This window comes from Pundamilia nyererei, unplaced genomic scaffold (assembly GCF_000239375.1).
Source record: "Pundamilia nyererei isolate P.nyererei 1_Seehausen unplaced genomic scaffold, PunNye1.0 scaffold00091, whole genome shotgun sequence".
NCBI classification, from domain to species: Eukaryota; Metazoa; Chordata; class Actinopteri; order Cichliformes; family Cichlidae; genus Pundamilia; species Pundamilia nyererei.
The window spans coordinates 1575892-1591741 of NW_005187492.1; the positions used below are offsets into that span (position 1 = coordinate 1575892).

The window sequence follows — 15850 nt, forward strand, 5'->3', positions numbered from 1 at the left end:
TACTGTGGCGTTGTAGAGGGCAGTCAAGGTTATTTGTTTATTAAATTTATTATCTAAAGCTATTCACCATAGCCACAATCATCTGAAGACTTCTCTATTACCTGATGGAGCAATCCAAACAGTGTATTGATTCACAATGAATTCAAACATTAACAGCAGGACATGAGAGGGTTCTCACTTAAAGTTAATGTCATAATCTGATACTGCTGACAACATTTCAACTGCTCAAAACAATCAATACAGTCGTATACAATAACAATCCCACAGCAAGTGTCTACAGATGGGAACTGTTACCTGGGCTGTTATAAAAATTACAAAACTGTTATCCAGTACCACACAAATACGACTAGCTACTCTAAAATCAGTGCCATGGCCATGCTCTGAAATGACTTTAATAGTGAGGATCTACTCATGATGTTTAAGGAAGACCAGTAAAACTTTCCTGGCATTATCGGAGGAGAGCTTCTATCTCCTGACAGTTTTCCTTCCTGGAGTTCAATTTTGGATTCTATATTTTGATTCCAGTATGTTCTCCAGTTTATCTTAGGCTGTTCTGTTCCAACTACTATGGTATTCAGGTTAAACATCAACAAAAAAGTCCCCAAACTCATATCTGCAAACAATGTTAGAACTTTAAAACACGGTTTTATGATGTTGCCCATATTGTCCGGCTCAAACTGGAGGTGCTTTATGATGAGGAAATATGAGAAGACACCACTACTCTCAAAAGCAGATACTGCAGAGGAAATGAAAGGGAAATGAATGAATGCGGGAGAGAGAGTTCCTCTGTGAGTCAGACAAAACACCGTGTCTTTCATCTCCCACAGGTGGCTGACATCTTGGGGAAACAGTGCAGTGATGTCCTCACGACTGAGAGATGAAGGTCAGGAACGGATGCACGACACCACCATTACATTTGCATTCTCTCAGGATCTGCAGTCCATTTGGGTTTGTTTGTTTTTTTAATCTCTTCCATCAATTAATATCTGATCTCCATCCCAACCCGCAAAGACTTTAACGCCTTTATCCTTGAATTTGCTGGGCTACTCTCAGCAGAAACAGGTACATATCTTATCTTTTGTAAACATACATGCCTGCATACATAATTGCTCCATGATAATCAAATTATAAATATGCCAACAGCACATACACAAAGACTAACACAATGAACACAATAAAGCCAAAGAGCGAAAGAGAGAGTTTTTCAGTGGTATTAAAATTCTGTTGGTCATTTCTGGTATTTGGGATAGGTGAGGTCGTTCTGGCAGAGATATATCAAAACTATTGATTTAACATTTCCTCCCATGTTCTGCGAAAGGCAGACAGTGGGGGCGAGGGTGAAGGTCCTCGAGAACTGCTTGAGGTTTTCAAAGAACGGCTCTAATGCATGTCCTCCATTGATCTGCTGAGTAAATGTGATGCCCAGGCTCCAAACATCTGATATGCTTTCCAAACTAGAGTTGGGAAGAATGCACCAACTAGTAACATTTTCCATTGATCGATGGCTTTGTCTGTGAGTCTGTCGTTGTTGGTATGTCTATGTTCTGAAGCTTCTTTTTTTTTTTTAATGCAACCCACTCTTAGTAAGTGGGTGTCTTCGATGCTAGATCACTTGACATTCTCTACACGAAGAGTCATGAAGAGAGAAAAAAAAAACAGAGACTCACTTAGGCAACTGTGGCCATAGTGCACCATGAAATCTGCTCCCAGGGCTCGAGCAGTGAAGTCATCCACACAGCAGGCGCCGTACGTCACATCCCCCATCACAAATGTATCTGCATCTGTGAACCTGGAATTTGGGCAGAGGCTCTAATCACTGTTGTTACAGACCATATATGCTGTTGCTTGTTACCATAACGAATAACACACATAGCATCCAAGGCATGGTGTGATTATAAGCGAGCTGAGTAAGATCAACTCCTATCCACTTGCTGCAGATTGAGTAGACTATATAGCATCTGACAAAGCTACCAGTCAATGACTGACTCACAGTACATCAGGGTGACACACTGCTATTCTTTTGCTCCTTATAACTGGGAGCCAGCGGCCAAAGTACAGTACAAGCTGTCTGATAGTTAAAGCCCTGCCAGACGAGGGTTAATGGGTCATCAGTTAGCCTGGCCACAGACAGAACACTAGACGAAGAGGAGAAGCACAAAAGGAAATGTATGACTGATACAAATAGATTAGAGTTTGCAGAGGTCTTTAACAATCTATTTCCCAGATTTGCTGTGAAGGCTGTGAAATACACAGACCATGTGGGCCCTAATGTTCCACTTTGCAGATGTAAAAGGAGAAAATAATCATGGCCTTCTTGAAAGGAACACTAACAAATTACACAGGCATCTGTGGACTCAGTACTGTTAAAAATAATTGCAGATTGTGCTACTGAAAAACAAGTGCCTACACATATCACCCTTTATGGGCAAATAAAATGCTAAGTAAACCCATAAAGACTAAGTAAAATGAATAAAAGCGGGTAGTAACAGCAAAAAAGAGCTAATGAACAGAAGCTTCAGGCATTGTAAGGGAGAGAAGATGGGTAGACAAGGGGGTGTTTGTAAAATGAAGTTGTTGCCAGGTATTCGTGGCTGTATTCTGACAGATTTAGGCTAGACAGAAGAGGTAGAACTGAGACGAGAAGAAGGACTTGGGGAAAGGAGAGGAAAGTGATAAACAGAAATGGCTGCACACAATACAACATCTGTAGAAACCCACAGATTCTTAGTAATACGTCTCCTGCTGCCCAATCTTTCAACCAACATCTACTCTGTTTATTCCTCGCTCTGCACCTCGCCAGGGGCTTCACACAAAGTTTCTATTTAGCCTTTCCTCTCTCAATTTCTCTCATGTAATCTCTAGTTTGTGCTCTCCCTAGGCCCCTCATCATTGTCCCCTGGATTTCTACGTAGTTCCTCTCCAAATGTCCCTGTCCCTTCTCCTATAATAGCAGCTCTCAAGTGAAAGGAGTACAGGCCAGCTGAGCCCAGGAAAACACAGACAGAGCAACTCATCTGATAAATAAATATTTGCATTCAAAGGTTTGAATCAGTGGCTCTCTCTCTTTCTCTGGGTTTTGATTTTGTCTGCATCCATCTGTTTGTGCACCATTGGATGTCTAGCCAATAGCAGGAAGGTAATTAAGGATCACTAAAAATGATACAATAACAAGGATCATTTAAGGTTTCTCACTCACTGGAAAGATTATTTTTCATAAACGTGCAACAACCTTTCAGCTAAAAATACTGTCCACCAGAAAAAGAAAAAAAAGATTTCCCCTGCAATTCACTGCAGACCACGCAAAACCATCTACAATGCAAAACACAGCACTACAGAAGATTATTGTATCTAATCAGCCATCTATCTGCCAGAAATATCATTACTACACTGGCAGTGCAAGCTGTATCTAGTTATTTCCAGGGTAAGTACATTGAAATTTTATGGTAATAAATGCTAAGAATCTGTTTAAGAGGCTGATATGAGATGTGTAATGCTACTGGGACATGGACAGAGTAATTACTGGGAAACATATAGTCCCATATCCCAATGGGAGAGCGAAACAGAACGAAGACGCATGATGAAAAAAAACAGAGAGAGGACAACGACTTGAAATGTGTATCAGTGTAAATCACAATCACATTATCTCAACACAGGACACTACTGTACAGACATAAAGCCAAAATGTCCTTCGATCCATCCCTATTTAGATTTTTTCCACTTTCACATCCTCAACTATCACTCCTCTCCTCTATTGCTTCGCATACTGGTGTCCCGTGTCTTGCACAGTTCCGATTTCTCTCTGCATATCAGCAGTGGTTTTGCCTCATCTTGTGGTACTAAGTTCAGCCATTCCAACTGAAATGTCATTAAGATCTAATTAAGATGTCAGAGGAGCTTGTGAACTCTATAACAGCCCTTGTTAATTAGCTCTTTAGCATACAGCTCAATATGTGTGAGAAATTGCCAACTGATTTGAATCTCCGTTACAAAAACCACTGTGCTGGTGTGTGCTACAAAAACAAGCTTGAGTCTGCAGCAAGAATGGAATACATGCATCCAAGTACACATGTGCACACGCGCGCACACGGTGTAAAAGTATTGCCAGCTGATTGTATCACCACTTATCAATAGTTTAAACAACTGATGTGTTTTTACATAAATGGCATTTTTCTTCACTGCATCATTGTCCTAATGCAGTTGAGTAAGCATAAAAGTAAATGCATCTTTCTGGTCTGTGCTCTGATGCCAATTTCCTTTTCCTGACTTTGACAGGAATTTCTTCTGATGTCACAATAAAGCAGAGAACTTGTTGGTACCAGTGCATTACACCTCAAAGATGTTGCAGCAGACAAAGAGAATGCAAAACTTCTCTCGTCTCTGAACAATTCGATTGCGCCACACAAAGCCATTCTGTCACAGATGACACTTATCTGTTCATGAAAATTACCAGACTAAATTAAACTAACAGGCTTCCACCATCTGTCTAGATAACATTTGATTTAAGGTTCTGAGTATTTTGCGATGTGTTAAGTTGCAGATATATTTCATTGACAGTTTTACTATTGGGCCCATTAGCCTGAGAGAAAAAACAAACGACTGTTTAAAAATGATATATAAACAACTTTCCATTATAAAACTCCATTGTACCACAGCTAATATGTCAATGACATATTTAAACTCTGAGCAAGCTGAAAACTATGATTACATTATACATTTTATAGTATTAACACTGCTTGCTCTGGTAGCGCGTGTTAATTTCTATTTGTGTCTGTGCAGCAGATAAAGTGTTGAACCCATCACCAATTTTCAGTGTAAATATAATTCTAAAAGGTGCTATCAATATGAAATTTTCACCAGATGTTGGCAACAAACCATTCAATCCACATATGTAAAGAAATCAAACCATTGATGTCCATACATTCAGTTATGTGTAATGATGAGAAATGACAAAAGGGAAAAAACTATTGAATACCTGAATAAAGGGAGGTTTAAAAAGGCATGGGAAGTCACAGCACCAGCTGAAATCTATCAGTAACTAGACAAAGTTGCTTTTCCTGCAAAAATGCAGTGTGAATGCCGTGTAGTGGAATCTGAAAACAGCAGGAGAACTATCTGCTGAAAACACTTTGTAGAAACTGAAGTCTTTGCTGAAAACTGTTGTATTTGAAAGGGTACACTGAACAATGTCAATAAAGCACACTGAGTGCAAGCAGAGAAGAAGAGTGACAACCGCCACAGATAGGATTCAAACCTGCACCACCAGGTCTCACGGCAGCGGCTCATCTCACTGAGCCAAACTAGTTCTTGTCCCAAAGACAGATATGGTGAGAGAAAAATGTGAAGGGTCCGTTAGAAGCTGAATCATGCTGAAAAGAGGTGAAAGAGCTGAAATTTCTGCTGAAACGGGGTGTAGAAGCTGAAATTTATTCTGAAAAGTGTTAAAAAAAAAGTTAAAGTGTTTACTGAAAAAAATGTTGCCATAAGTAGGATTCGAACCCCGGCCTCCTGCTCTGAAAATGGCTGCTCATCTCATTGAGCTAAAACACGGCTCAGCCTGGCAAGCTAAACTGGTGATCACACTGATAATGTGGTTCCAGTCATTAAAATGGGCCCAAAAATGGCATAAAAAGCTTAATTTTTCAAAAAGTATAAAAGTTATCAGCACCACAACATATAGCTGACATTAGCAGAATGAGCAGAACAGCTTAAAATTTGAATGGTGAAAATCGGATGAAAACTGAGGGAGTAGTTAAGCGGCAAAGAAACTAGAATAAGGTAGAAGAATCCGGTCGTTAAGTGATGACGTGATGAATCCTACTTCCAGGCCTAAAGTAGTCTGCGTTTAATATGGCTTTTGTGTTGTTAACGTTATGTATTTTCTTCTATTTAATCTCAAAAAGCTCCTAAAACAGTCAGTGATCACTGTTGACCTCCCTCGGCTTTTATTACCGCTAATCATTTGTTTAAGCTCAGTTTTTATACCTTAGGATGTAACTACAGCCCAGCCCATGCAGCAGTATATGAATGACTAACCTCGTATTATGGATGGATTATCTCAGTTGTTCTCCTGGCTGAAGTTTGGTCCTTTTACAGCATCCTGCCATGCGATTACATTTGTTCCTGACCACCGAGAACACTCACGTTAACTTTTATCGAGTGGAAAGAAAGTTATCTTGTTTATATTATGCTAACATAGCTGTGTCGCTAGCGGTCACGTAGCACATCATTATATATCAGCTAGCCAAACTTCAGTAACCCTACAAACGTCACTGCTGTTTAGTTTTCTGTCTTCATTTATGTTGGAAGTGATAACAGAGCTGTACGTTTTAATTTGTTTCCAAAACCCCGCAGTCAGGACATGCTATATTGTATTTAGATAGAAGCTAGCGAGCTAACTTCCTGCTAACTTCTAACTCCGTTAAATGTCATAAATTCCGTTTTCATGGATGCCTGGATGTTAAACTCAATTGTTACACCTGGTAGAACAGAACGCTGATCATTTTATTAAAGATGAAAGACTTTAGACCGTTTTTCAACTCTCAGTAATACCATAGTGATCGTTTGATATATGGACCTGCAGCGGAGTTTAGGCCCAGACACGGCTAGTGACATCAGACTTAACGACCGGATAAAGTTTAAAGAGAAACAGGAACACAAATAAAAAGCAATCCTGCCACATAGTGCAAATTAATATCAGCTGGGTCAGTCCCAACTGATGCCTTTAAAGAAGTGCCTCGTTACCAAGGTATCAGACAAGAAACATCTTATTGTGGGTAAAACCAATGATCTCTCTCAAGACCTCACTGTTGAAAAACATAATGATGGCAATAGTTATGGAAGAATTTCAGACAGTGATCACTGTCAGGACCATAAATCTGGAAGTGCTTCCCGCAAGATTTCAGACAGAGGAGTCCCAATTCGTGCTTGTTAATCTTTTATAGGGACACCTTGGGCCCCTTAGTATCAATTTAGAATAATCTAAAAGCAATAACCTACCTGAATATTGGTGACAACTATGTCCATATATAACCATATTTATAACCCATTTTCTGATGTCTGTTTTCAACAGAGTAACACATCATACCACAAAATGGGAGAAATGGGAGAGTTTCCTCATGGATGTAGAGTAACTGTGCCATCCTGTTCAATATGTACTCAAGTCTTTGAGGAAAATTTCTACCTTGTTGAATTTATGCCAATAAAAACTAAAGCAATTCAGAAGTGAAAACAGGGTCTAACACGCTAACATCAACATGTACCTAATAAAGCAGCTGGGGAGTCTAACTACAAAATTATAGCGTTTTCTATTATATTCTTTTTTTTTTTAATGTATTGTATTGTGATTGTATTGTATTGTTATCCTATATATTATCCATGTGCCCTAACTGTATCGCTAACTAACATCATTACTTTTCTGTTTTGAGAAACCAGTAAATTTAAAGGTAAAATATACAAAAAAAAATTTGAAATTTGACCCAGGGGTAATTAAAATGCTTATCTGCCAAACCCACATTTTCCAACTTACCAAGCCTGTTTCACTAGAATAACATGTATTCCATGAATTACTCAGCAAGTGTGGGAACTGTCAACTAGACTGTCAGATCTTTTTGTTTTTAAGGGTGATAATGTCCGTATTGTGTGTATGTGGGTGGGGTGCAGTAGAGTGGAGTGGGCTGAGGGTGGTTAACCGCTGAATTTTTCACAGTCATCCATGATCATCAGGTGGGCTAATCCAATTTACAAATTTGCATGCCTCCTTATTTCCCTGCTGATGTAAATGAATTTGTTCAGCAGTAGCTTTACAAGAAGAGCAAAATGAGTAAGAACATAATGAAAGTTTGTCCAAAATTGCAAGGTTTTAAATGTTACATATTTTGTAGTAAAACATCAGTAAACAACAGTTTTTATGCTACAGAAAGGTTTCTTTCATTATTTAAATTTTTTTTTTTTAAATACAGCTTATTGATTTAATTTAAATGGTATTATGACAGTGAACATCAGCAACCCAAAACCTGTTACTTTGGCAGGAGAGTTTAATAGTTAGCAAGGTCCTTTTACAAAATAGAGTTCTATTTTTAATCTTCAGCCAAAGCCCTTGCTATAATAGGTGTGCATTCTCTCCTGGTGGGTGTGTGGGTTTCCTCCAGGGTCGCTGAATTTCTTTTACTCCAGAGAAATGCAAATAGATTTTGACTCTAAATTGCCAAGTGGAACTGTGAATATGTTGACCCTGATGTATTGGATATCTGTCCAGACTGTCTCACTGCCTTTCACTCGGTGTATGCTGCGGTGGACTCAATGGGATCCTCTAGACTGTGGTTTTCAGAAAACCAAGTATTACTATATGTTCTTTTGTCAAGGTGACCAATATACGAGTCTTGTAGTTTTCTATATTAGGATGCATTACAATACACTGCAAGCTGTACCATTTTCAGAAAAGCACTATAGAGGAATATCTTGGAGAGTAATATCTTTGCCACACTGAAACTCATCAGCAGCGTCTGGCAACTTTGTTTTCTTTGGCATGCACGTACTGAGCATTAACAGTACAACAAATACTTAATTGTTATTGAAAATAAACGGTTAGGCGGTTACAGATGGATATTAAACAAGATTACTGATTGATCTTAAAGAAATATAAAGGGCAGGTAAGGCTTAATGGCAGTGCTTTTCATTTTGCATCAAAATGGTAATCCTAATTTATAACCTTATAAACTGAAACTTGTTCATTTTCGAGAATTGATATCCATTATCTCTAAGGGATAGCGGTGGCTATTTCTCAGCAGTATAACTATGCATGCATATTTCAATATTAATAGTATAATAACTTATCAACCAATATCAATAAGTGTCTAATCGATCAAAACACCCAACTGCTTCTCTGTTGTGTTTTCTTATACAGTGTCACTAAACATATTGTAATGCCCATGGTAATGAAAAAGCTGTTGCAGCAAAAACTGAAGGGGAGAACATTTTTTTAGCTTATCACAATGAATTATAATGTGCATCCAACCGAAGTCTTGTCCTTACATTGGTTATTATCCCAATAGAGCACATGTGGTTCCTAGAGTAGAACAGTAGGAAGGCCTATCAGCTATCAGGCTGCTCATCCTATGGAACCAGGTCCCAATTTGGATTAAGGAGACGGACACACTCTCTAGTTTATAAAGATCAGGACTGAAAAACTTTCCTTTTGATGACGTATGTACTTACAGCTAGATCGGTGACCCTGAGCCATTTATTAATTATGCTGGCATATGCTCAGGTTACATGGGGTTACTTCCCAAGATGCACTTAGCCATTCCTTTCAATTCCTGATGCATTTACATGTCGCTACTGCATGTCAAGTTTTCCCTACAGTTTGCATTTTGTCCTTGTCCATGCTTTTTACTTGTTTTTGTTTCTAATATCTCTGTAAAGCACTTTGAATCACCTTGTTGTTGAATTGTGCTATACAAATAAACTTGCCTTGCCTTGTATTTATTTATTATTTATTTATTGTACTTGTCTTTCCCTTTCCATCACACCTCAACCGATTGCTCCAGATCGCTGCCCCTCTCTGATCTTGGTTATTCTGGAAGTGTCTCCTAGTTAAAAAAGAGTTCTTTCTTTTCACTATCGCCAAGTGCTTGTTCACAATGAACTCTCTAATTGTCGGATTTTTCCTCCCAAATTCTTGGGTACTTACTCTTGCAATATGAAGCACTCTGAGACTACCGGCACTGAATTAGGAAAATTGAATTGAATTGAATTTTACAACAGTTTTTTTGTCAGGTTCACCTTATGGTATGAAGACCAGCATAAAACCCTGCCTGTCTGTATTTACTAAAGCGGCTGAGTGTCAATTTTGCAACTGATGTGTGGAAATGGGATTTTTCCAGCAGGCCTTGGCATACATATCTGTAAACATTTCCCTTTCAAAGCACACAATATGGTGAAAATATGATTAAAATAAATTATAAAAACATAATTTACTAATGTCTGCACCAGACAACTTTCCACAAATTATGCATAATGCTAAGAAAAAAAAAGGCTGTAACAGCTTCCACTACAGGTGTAATTTCTTTGAAAGCCAGAAGAAGAAGTTTTGAGAATAAGCAGATAAATGAATGGGTGGATGGCTCAAAGCTTTGAAGTCCTGACCCTGAGTATAGCCAAAACCCCTATATGGTTTTCTACAATACTAGTATTTTGATGAAGCAGAACTTAACTGAAGTTAACAACAGAGGGAAGTGGGTAATTCCAATACAAAATTCATACATGTTTTAACTTAGATGTCTGACATTACATTACATTAAGTTACATTTTACAGTGAGAGATGATCTTGTAGTGTTTCTATGTTTCAGTCAAACAAAGTGATTCTGATTTACTTGCCTCTCCTGGATCTGAACTGTCATGCTGTTACCGAAGGGAAACATATGCTTAAAATCAGCACTTACACTCTATTATTTCTGATAGTAGATTAACATTCTCCCTCATTATATCTCCTTGTTGTTGTCCTGCTAATTTGAACTGCTTTTATTTGAATGTGTCAGTCATGGCTGAAATAAACTGCCTGTGTCTTTGTCAGTGAACCACCCACAGATCTTTCCTCTCCCATCAACCCAATTCTAAAAACTGTATCCTAAAGCTAATGTGGCCTCATTAGTAAATCTGGCCCATGATCTATGCAAGGTGTGCAGAGGCACTTAGCTTATACCTTCATCTGCTATTTTCCATATAAACAGTAGGGTCAGAAGGCTACTCTGAATTAGCTGGCTCAACTCATAATAAAAGAAATGCCTCAATAAATTGTGTTTGAACTATATTGCTGGTTAAAAATGAAAGCAATGAGTGGCTGCATTTTACTGAATTTTATGCAAGACACGCAAGACACTCTTACACATACTAATAAATCCTTCTTAAATGGTTCAAGGCTTACCTGCCAGAGTTATTATAGCTTTGTATTTTCTACTTAGATTCTATTTTGTAATTCAGTTTAGTTTCAATTACTTTCCAGAATGGATTTTGTTATTTCTGTTTTTCTGAATTTCTCAGATTGTGGACTTCATAAGTTTTGGTAAATAATAAAAATAAAACACTCAGAGATTCTGGTGAAATCTAGAAAGACAAGGGGAAGATCAATTGTTTAGACTATCAAGAATTTGAAAATGCACATCACTGATCTTCATAATTCCCCCAAAAGAGCTCAAAACCTGAATCAAGCAAGAGTTGGAATATTTAAGTACAGATAATAAAACATTTTTTAAAGCATTTTAAAGTATTAATCACAAAGTTTTAACATAAGCTTTAAAGTATTATAGTATAATCCATAGCACAAAGGCATAGCTACCCTTACACGTGTTTGTGTTAACACATCTGAGCGATACAGCAGAATTAATCATTATGTAGCATGAAGAAAATAAAAGAGCTGAGGGTTGAAAAGGGCAAAGTGGTATTTTATCGGTTCTTGACAAACCTGTGCATTCCAAGTAAATGCATCAAAGAGGTCTGTGTAGCATAACATGCATTAATTAAATAGGGTTTGGCTAAAGCATAAACACAGAACTTGCTCCAGACAGGATAGTCTGTATTGTTATAGTCTACCCTTGGAAACACTACAGTGCAGCTGCAGAATACAACACAGTAAGTGTCCATAGGGCTGTCCTTGTGACTGTGTTACCATCGACATTTTAACATCTGAAATCTAATAATAGCAAAGGCAGCACAATGGCCTCATAGGAAACAAAGTGACAAGCAGGTTGGCAAGGTGGGTACAGGTGCAGTAACACTGCTCTTACACAGTTGCCACTGAGGGCAGACAGCACAAATGAGAATATGTGGTGCGTTTGCATCCCAAGACAAAACACACACAAGCTAATATGTGTATTAGGACACAAACTTGACTTTCCTATACACAAAAAACACATGCATTATTTCCTATGTCTGGAAAAAGTGCATCTTTTAATTACATTACATTTCAGATATCTGCCCCCATTAGCCCATTGTTACTGTGTGAGTAAGCTTTGGCAAGGGGAAAAACAGACTGGCCCAGGAAAAGAAGCTTTTCCCCAAAGGCAGCAGGGGGGCTAACTAGAGATGAACCTCCATTATTTCTTAGTTCATTTTAGGCAAATGATGACAAACACGTGTGTTAAAAGGCAGAAAGAGAGAACAGGAGTTCTTGCCACAGAGCACCAAGAGAGCGCAGGTCACAAAAGATGAAAATGATGATACTGACAAAGAGGAGATGACAGCCTATGTAAGACAGATGAGCTGTTTTCTGCTGGGCTCGTAATATTAGCAAATCTGATATCTATAATCTGCTTTCTGCACATATAACATAGATATCCTAACAAACTATTCCCTTCCAAAATAAATTTGGCATGGGGCTCTGAGCAAGAGGATTAAATGATTTCCACTCCTTTTGCTTGCAGTTGATGCCTCTCCCCTTACATATTTCACTTCATTTCAATGTCATATTGACACAGGAATCCTGGGCTGCCTGTCGTCCACAGAAAAAAAAATAGGAGAGAAAAACCCCCAGTAAAATATGACAGTCTAACCAGAGTCATTGAACATCTGCCAGGAATGAGTAAATAGAGAGAAGGGCAACACAGCAAATATGGGATGATGCTTAGACAGATGTTTTCAGTAATGCTATTAGATAATCCTTTAACTCCCTGCAAAAAACAGCATCATTACCACTATTTCTGTGAGTGTATCTCATCTATTTGTCATGGCATTTATTCCAAAGCCTGGGCCATGGGTCATTATGGAAAAGCCTACAGCTTTATCAAGATAGAGCCCCCAATCTATATAGCATAGCATTGCACAATTAAAGAGCTGCAATCCAATTTCATAAAAAGAAAAAAAAATGGCAACAGCTATTGTAAGTGAGTGCTGTTGGGCTGGTATTGCTTAAGGAGGAAAGGAAAAAAATCTCAGGGCCAGGCCTATAACCAGGAATGCATCTAATCTCTAGGGATCTCAAAAGAAATAATACAGACAACTAAATTGAGTTTGATACAATGTTTATCAGATCTGCAGGGCATAAAGACAGGAATCAGTGTAAGTACTAAGGAGGACAGATAATAGGGTATTAAATTCCACTGCACTATCACAGGAACACCAAAGCTTCCTTGAAGACACCGATTACTGCCTGGAACTATGCATTCATCTCTTCTTCGACCTAATGTAATTAATCCCACCAAAGGCATTCATGGGAAGCCCACATGTAAAAAAAAAAATGTGGGGACTAAATCAAAATTTTTTTTTAAATGAACCATTTCTGAAAAACATGCAAAAACATGTTAGAAGGTTACAATTCTAAGAAAAAAATGGAAGAAATCCTCAATTTATCAAAACTGGATTCTTAAATATCTTTGGTTTTTTTTTACCCAGAAATTGTTGATTACAGAGCACTCTCGCTGTGCTGTTCATAGTTGATTTTGGTTACAGTCCACTGAGCAAGTCCAGTAGGGTGAACACTGTATGACAACACAGGGATGTTCACTCAACACCTTTGCTAATCTAATTCAATATTTAATAAATCACATCACAAGCAAATAAACTATAAACATCGTGAAACCAAGGCTGAACCACATGAGTAACATTCGAGGTAATTTCCACAAGGTTTTCTAGTGCAAGAACAAAACTTCAAGATTCCAACATTTAGAAGACAACACAAACTCACCAGCAAATGTGTCTGAAACTGTTGAATTTGTTCCAGTCAAAACTGGTTGTGATATAACAGCAAAAAGTGATCGAACAGTCAGAGAACATCTTCTCTGCATGTGCAGACAAGTGTAAATTCTGTTTCATTCATTGCATGGTGAACGGGAAGCTCAGCTAAGTAAGAAATGGACAACAGAGCAAGAGTTAGCCCTCTCTTGTGGAGAAGTTTGTTTAATTTTGTTAATATGTTGATATAATAATATAAAACATAACAATAATAATAATGTATACTTTATAGATCCCCGTGGGGAAATTACTTTCTCTGCATTTGACCCATTCACTCAGTGAAGCAGTGGGCCCGGGGCAGGCACCCGGGGAGCAGTGTTTAGGGACGGTACCTTGCTCAGGAGTACCTCAGGGTAGCCGTTCAGTGGATTCGAACCCCTGACCTTCCAATCATGGGGCGACCACTCTACCTACTGAGCTATCCCTGCCACTAAAACATTTAATGAATACAAAATTTCCCTTAATAGAGCTGGCACAGCTGGCATGCAAAGGGTTAACTTATGTCACAACCATAGCTGGACTGGCCATCGGGCATACCGGGCATTTATCCGTGGGCTGATGGTGATTTTTCGTTCTTATGATCCGACAGGGTTTTTTTTTTTTGTTTGTTTGGTGTTTTTTTGAGGGGGGCTAACAATATAAACAATGAAAGGTGGTGGATTGGCCAGATGGTGGCCGATGTGTAAAAATAACTCAGTTGTTTGGTGGTGGTTATGGCGGAGCTTCCACAGAGGCCAGCAGGTGGATGAGGGAAAGGGGAGGCAGGAGGAGAGACCCAAGCCGGCCACCGTTCCGATTGTCAGGTGAACTGAACTTCATAACAGGTAAGAAATTATGAGCTGCAGTCTATCTGGGTCAGATATGAACCAAGTTTAGGTGTAGCTTATTTATCGCCCACGTTGTGCCAGAAAGAAGAAACCAGCGGAGGTCGCATTAAACAACAGCAGCACCTTTAAGCTTGATAAGCTGTTGTTAGAATTTATTTAAGCCACAACTGTAAAAGCTGCTGGCCATGATGTCAGCTGGTTATCTGGTGAGAGGGAAACATGAAGATGAAACCAGGAGATGTCCTTACTGAATCATCAGAGCTGAACAGGTGACGGAGAAACAGGTTTACCTTTTAGGTCACATGAATGAGTTGAAGGGAAGTTATGAACTGTTTCTGAGAGACAAATAACACCAGGATCCTTTTCTATGTAGCTGACAGCTGGTAACTGTGCAGGGGCGGGTCTAGCAAAGTTTTGCCAGGGGGGCCAGGGTAGGGCATTATCAAGGAAAGGGGGGCACAAAGAAATACTTTTTTATTCTCATTTAAAATATCTAGCTTTTAATAAATAATTATCTGAATCTTACAACCAAAGTTTTCATCTGATGTAAAATGTATAGAAATCCTACATATGCCAACAAGACAGTGTACATCAAGGCTTTATGGCTTTTCCTATAATACCTGGTTGACCGGTCTCTAGTCAAAATGCCCGGACGATTTTTTTGTCCCAGTCCAGCCCTGGGCATGACACGCAGTGAATTAATCTGAGAGGGTGCATTAAAAAAAATAAATGGCCGGGCCAGCGGTGCACATCACAAATTAGCTCGCATAGTTGTGCCGCTTCTTAATGACAGTACCTTAACTAACAACCCCAACTACCAGATTCAACTTGTAATTGGCTAAAAACAACTTAGCCTACAGGTGAGAGGGATGTTGCTAGCTGGCAGTTTTTTCAAGTGATGTTGAAATTTCCACATTACAACACTTCAAAAGCTTCAGGAGCTGTCGGCTCAGTGCCGCATTAGCACCGCGGAAACACACGGATACATCCGTAGACTCGAGACAGAATTCACAATGTGTTTTCGGGACTTTCAGGTGTGGACCAATATTTTCTTTCCTGATCAAACCAGAAAGCTTTAATAAGCAGCTGGATTTACCTCACATTAACTGGCTAGACACAGAGGACATCGAAATACAGCTGATTGAACTGAAAAGCTTGACTCAAAGTTTGCAGAACTACGAATGCAGCTGGAATCCATAGCTAAATTCTAATTCAAATTCAAATTTTATTTGTCACGTACACAGTCATACACAGTACGATATGCAGTGAAATGCTTAGACAACTGCTTGTGACCTAAAGAA

The 15850-nt window shown here is 38.8% G+C and overlaps 1 protein-coding gene across 1 annotated transcript in view; it reads right to left on the minus strand.

The window, feature by feature from the left end:
- dph1 (diphthamide biosynthesis 1) overlaps window positions 1-15850 on the minus strand; it is a 65968-nt gene that overhangs the window by 20626 nt on the left and 29492 nt on the right. The window contains exon 4 of the mRNA XM_005739367.1: window positions 1668-1789. Coding sequence (XP_005739424.1) covers window positions 1668-1789 — 122 coding nt within the window. The remainder of the gene's footprint in view (window positions 1-1667; window positions 1790-15850) is intronic.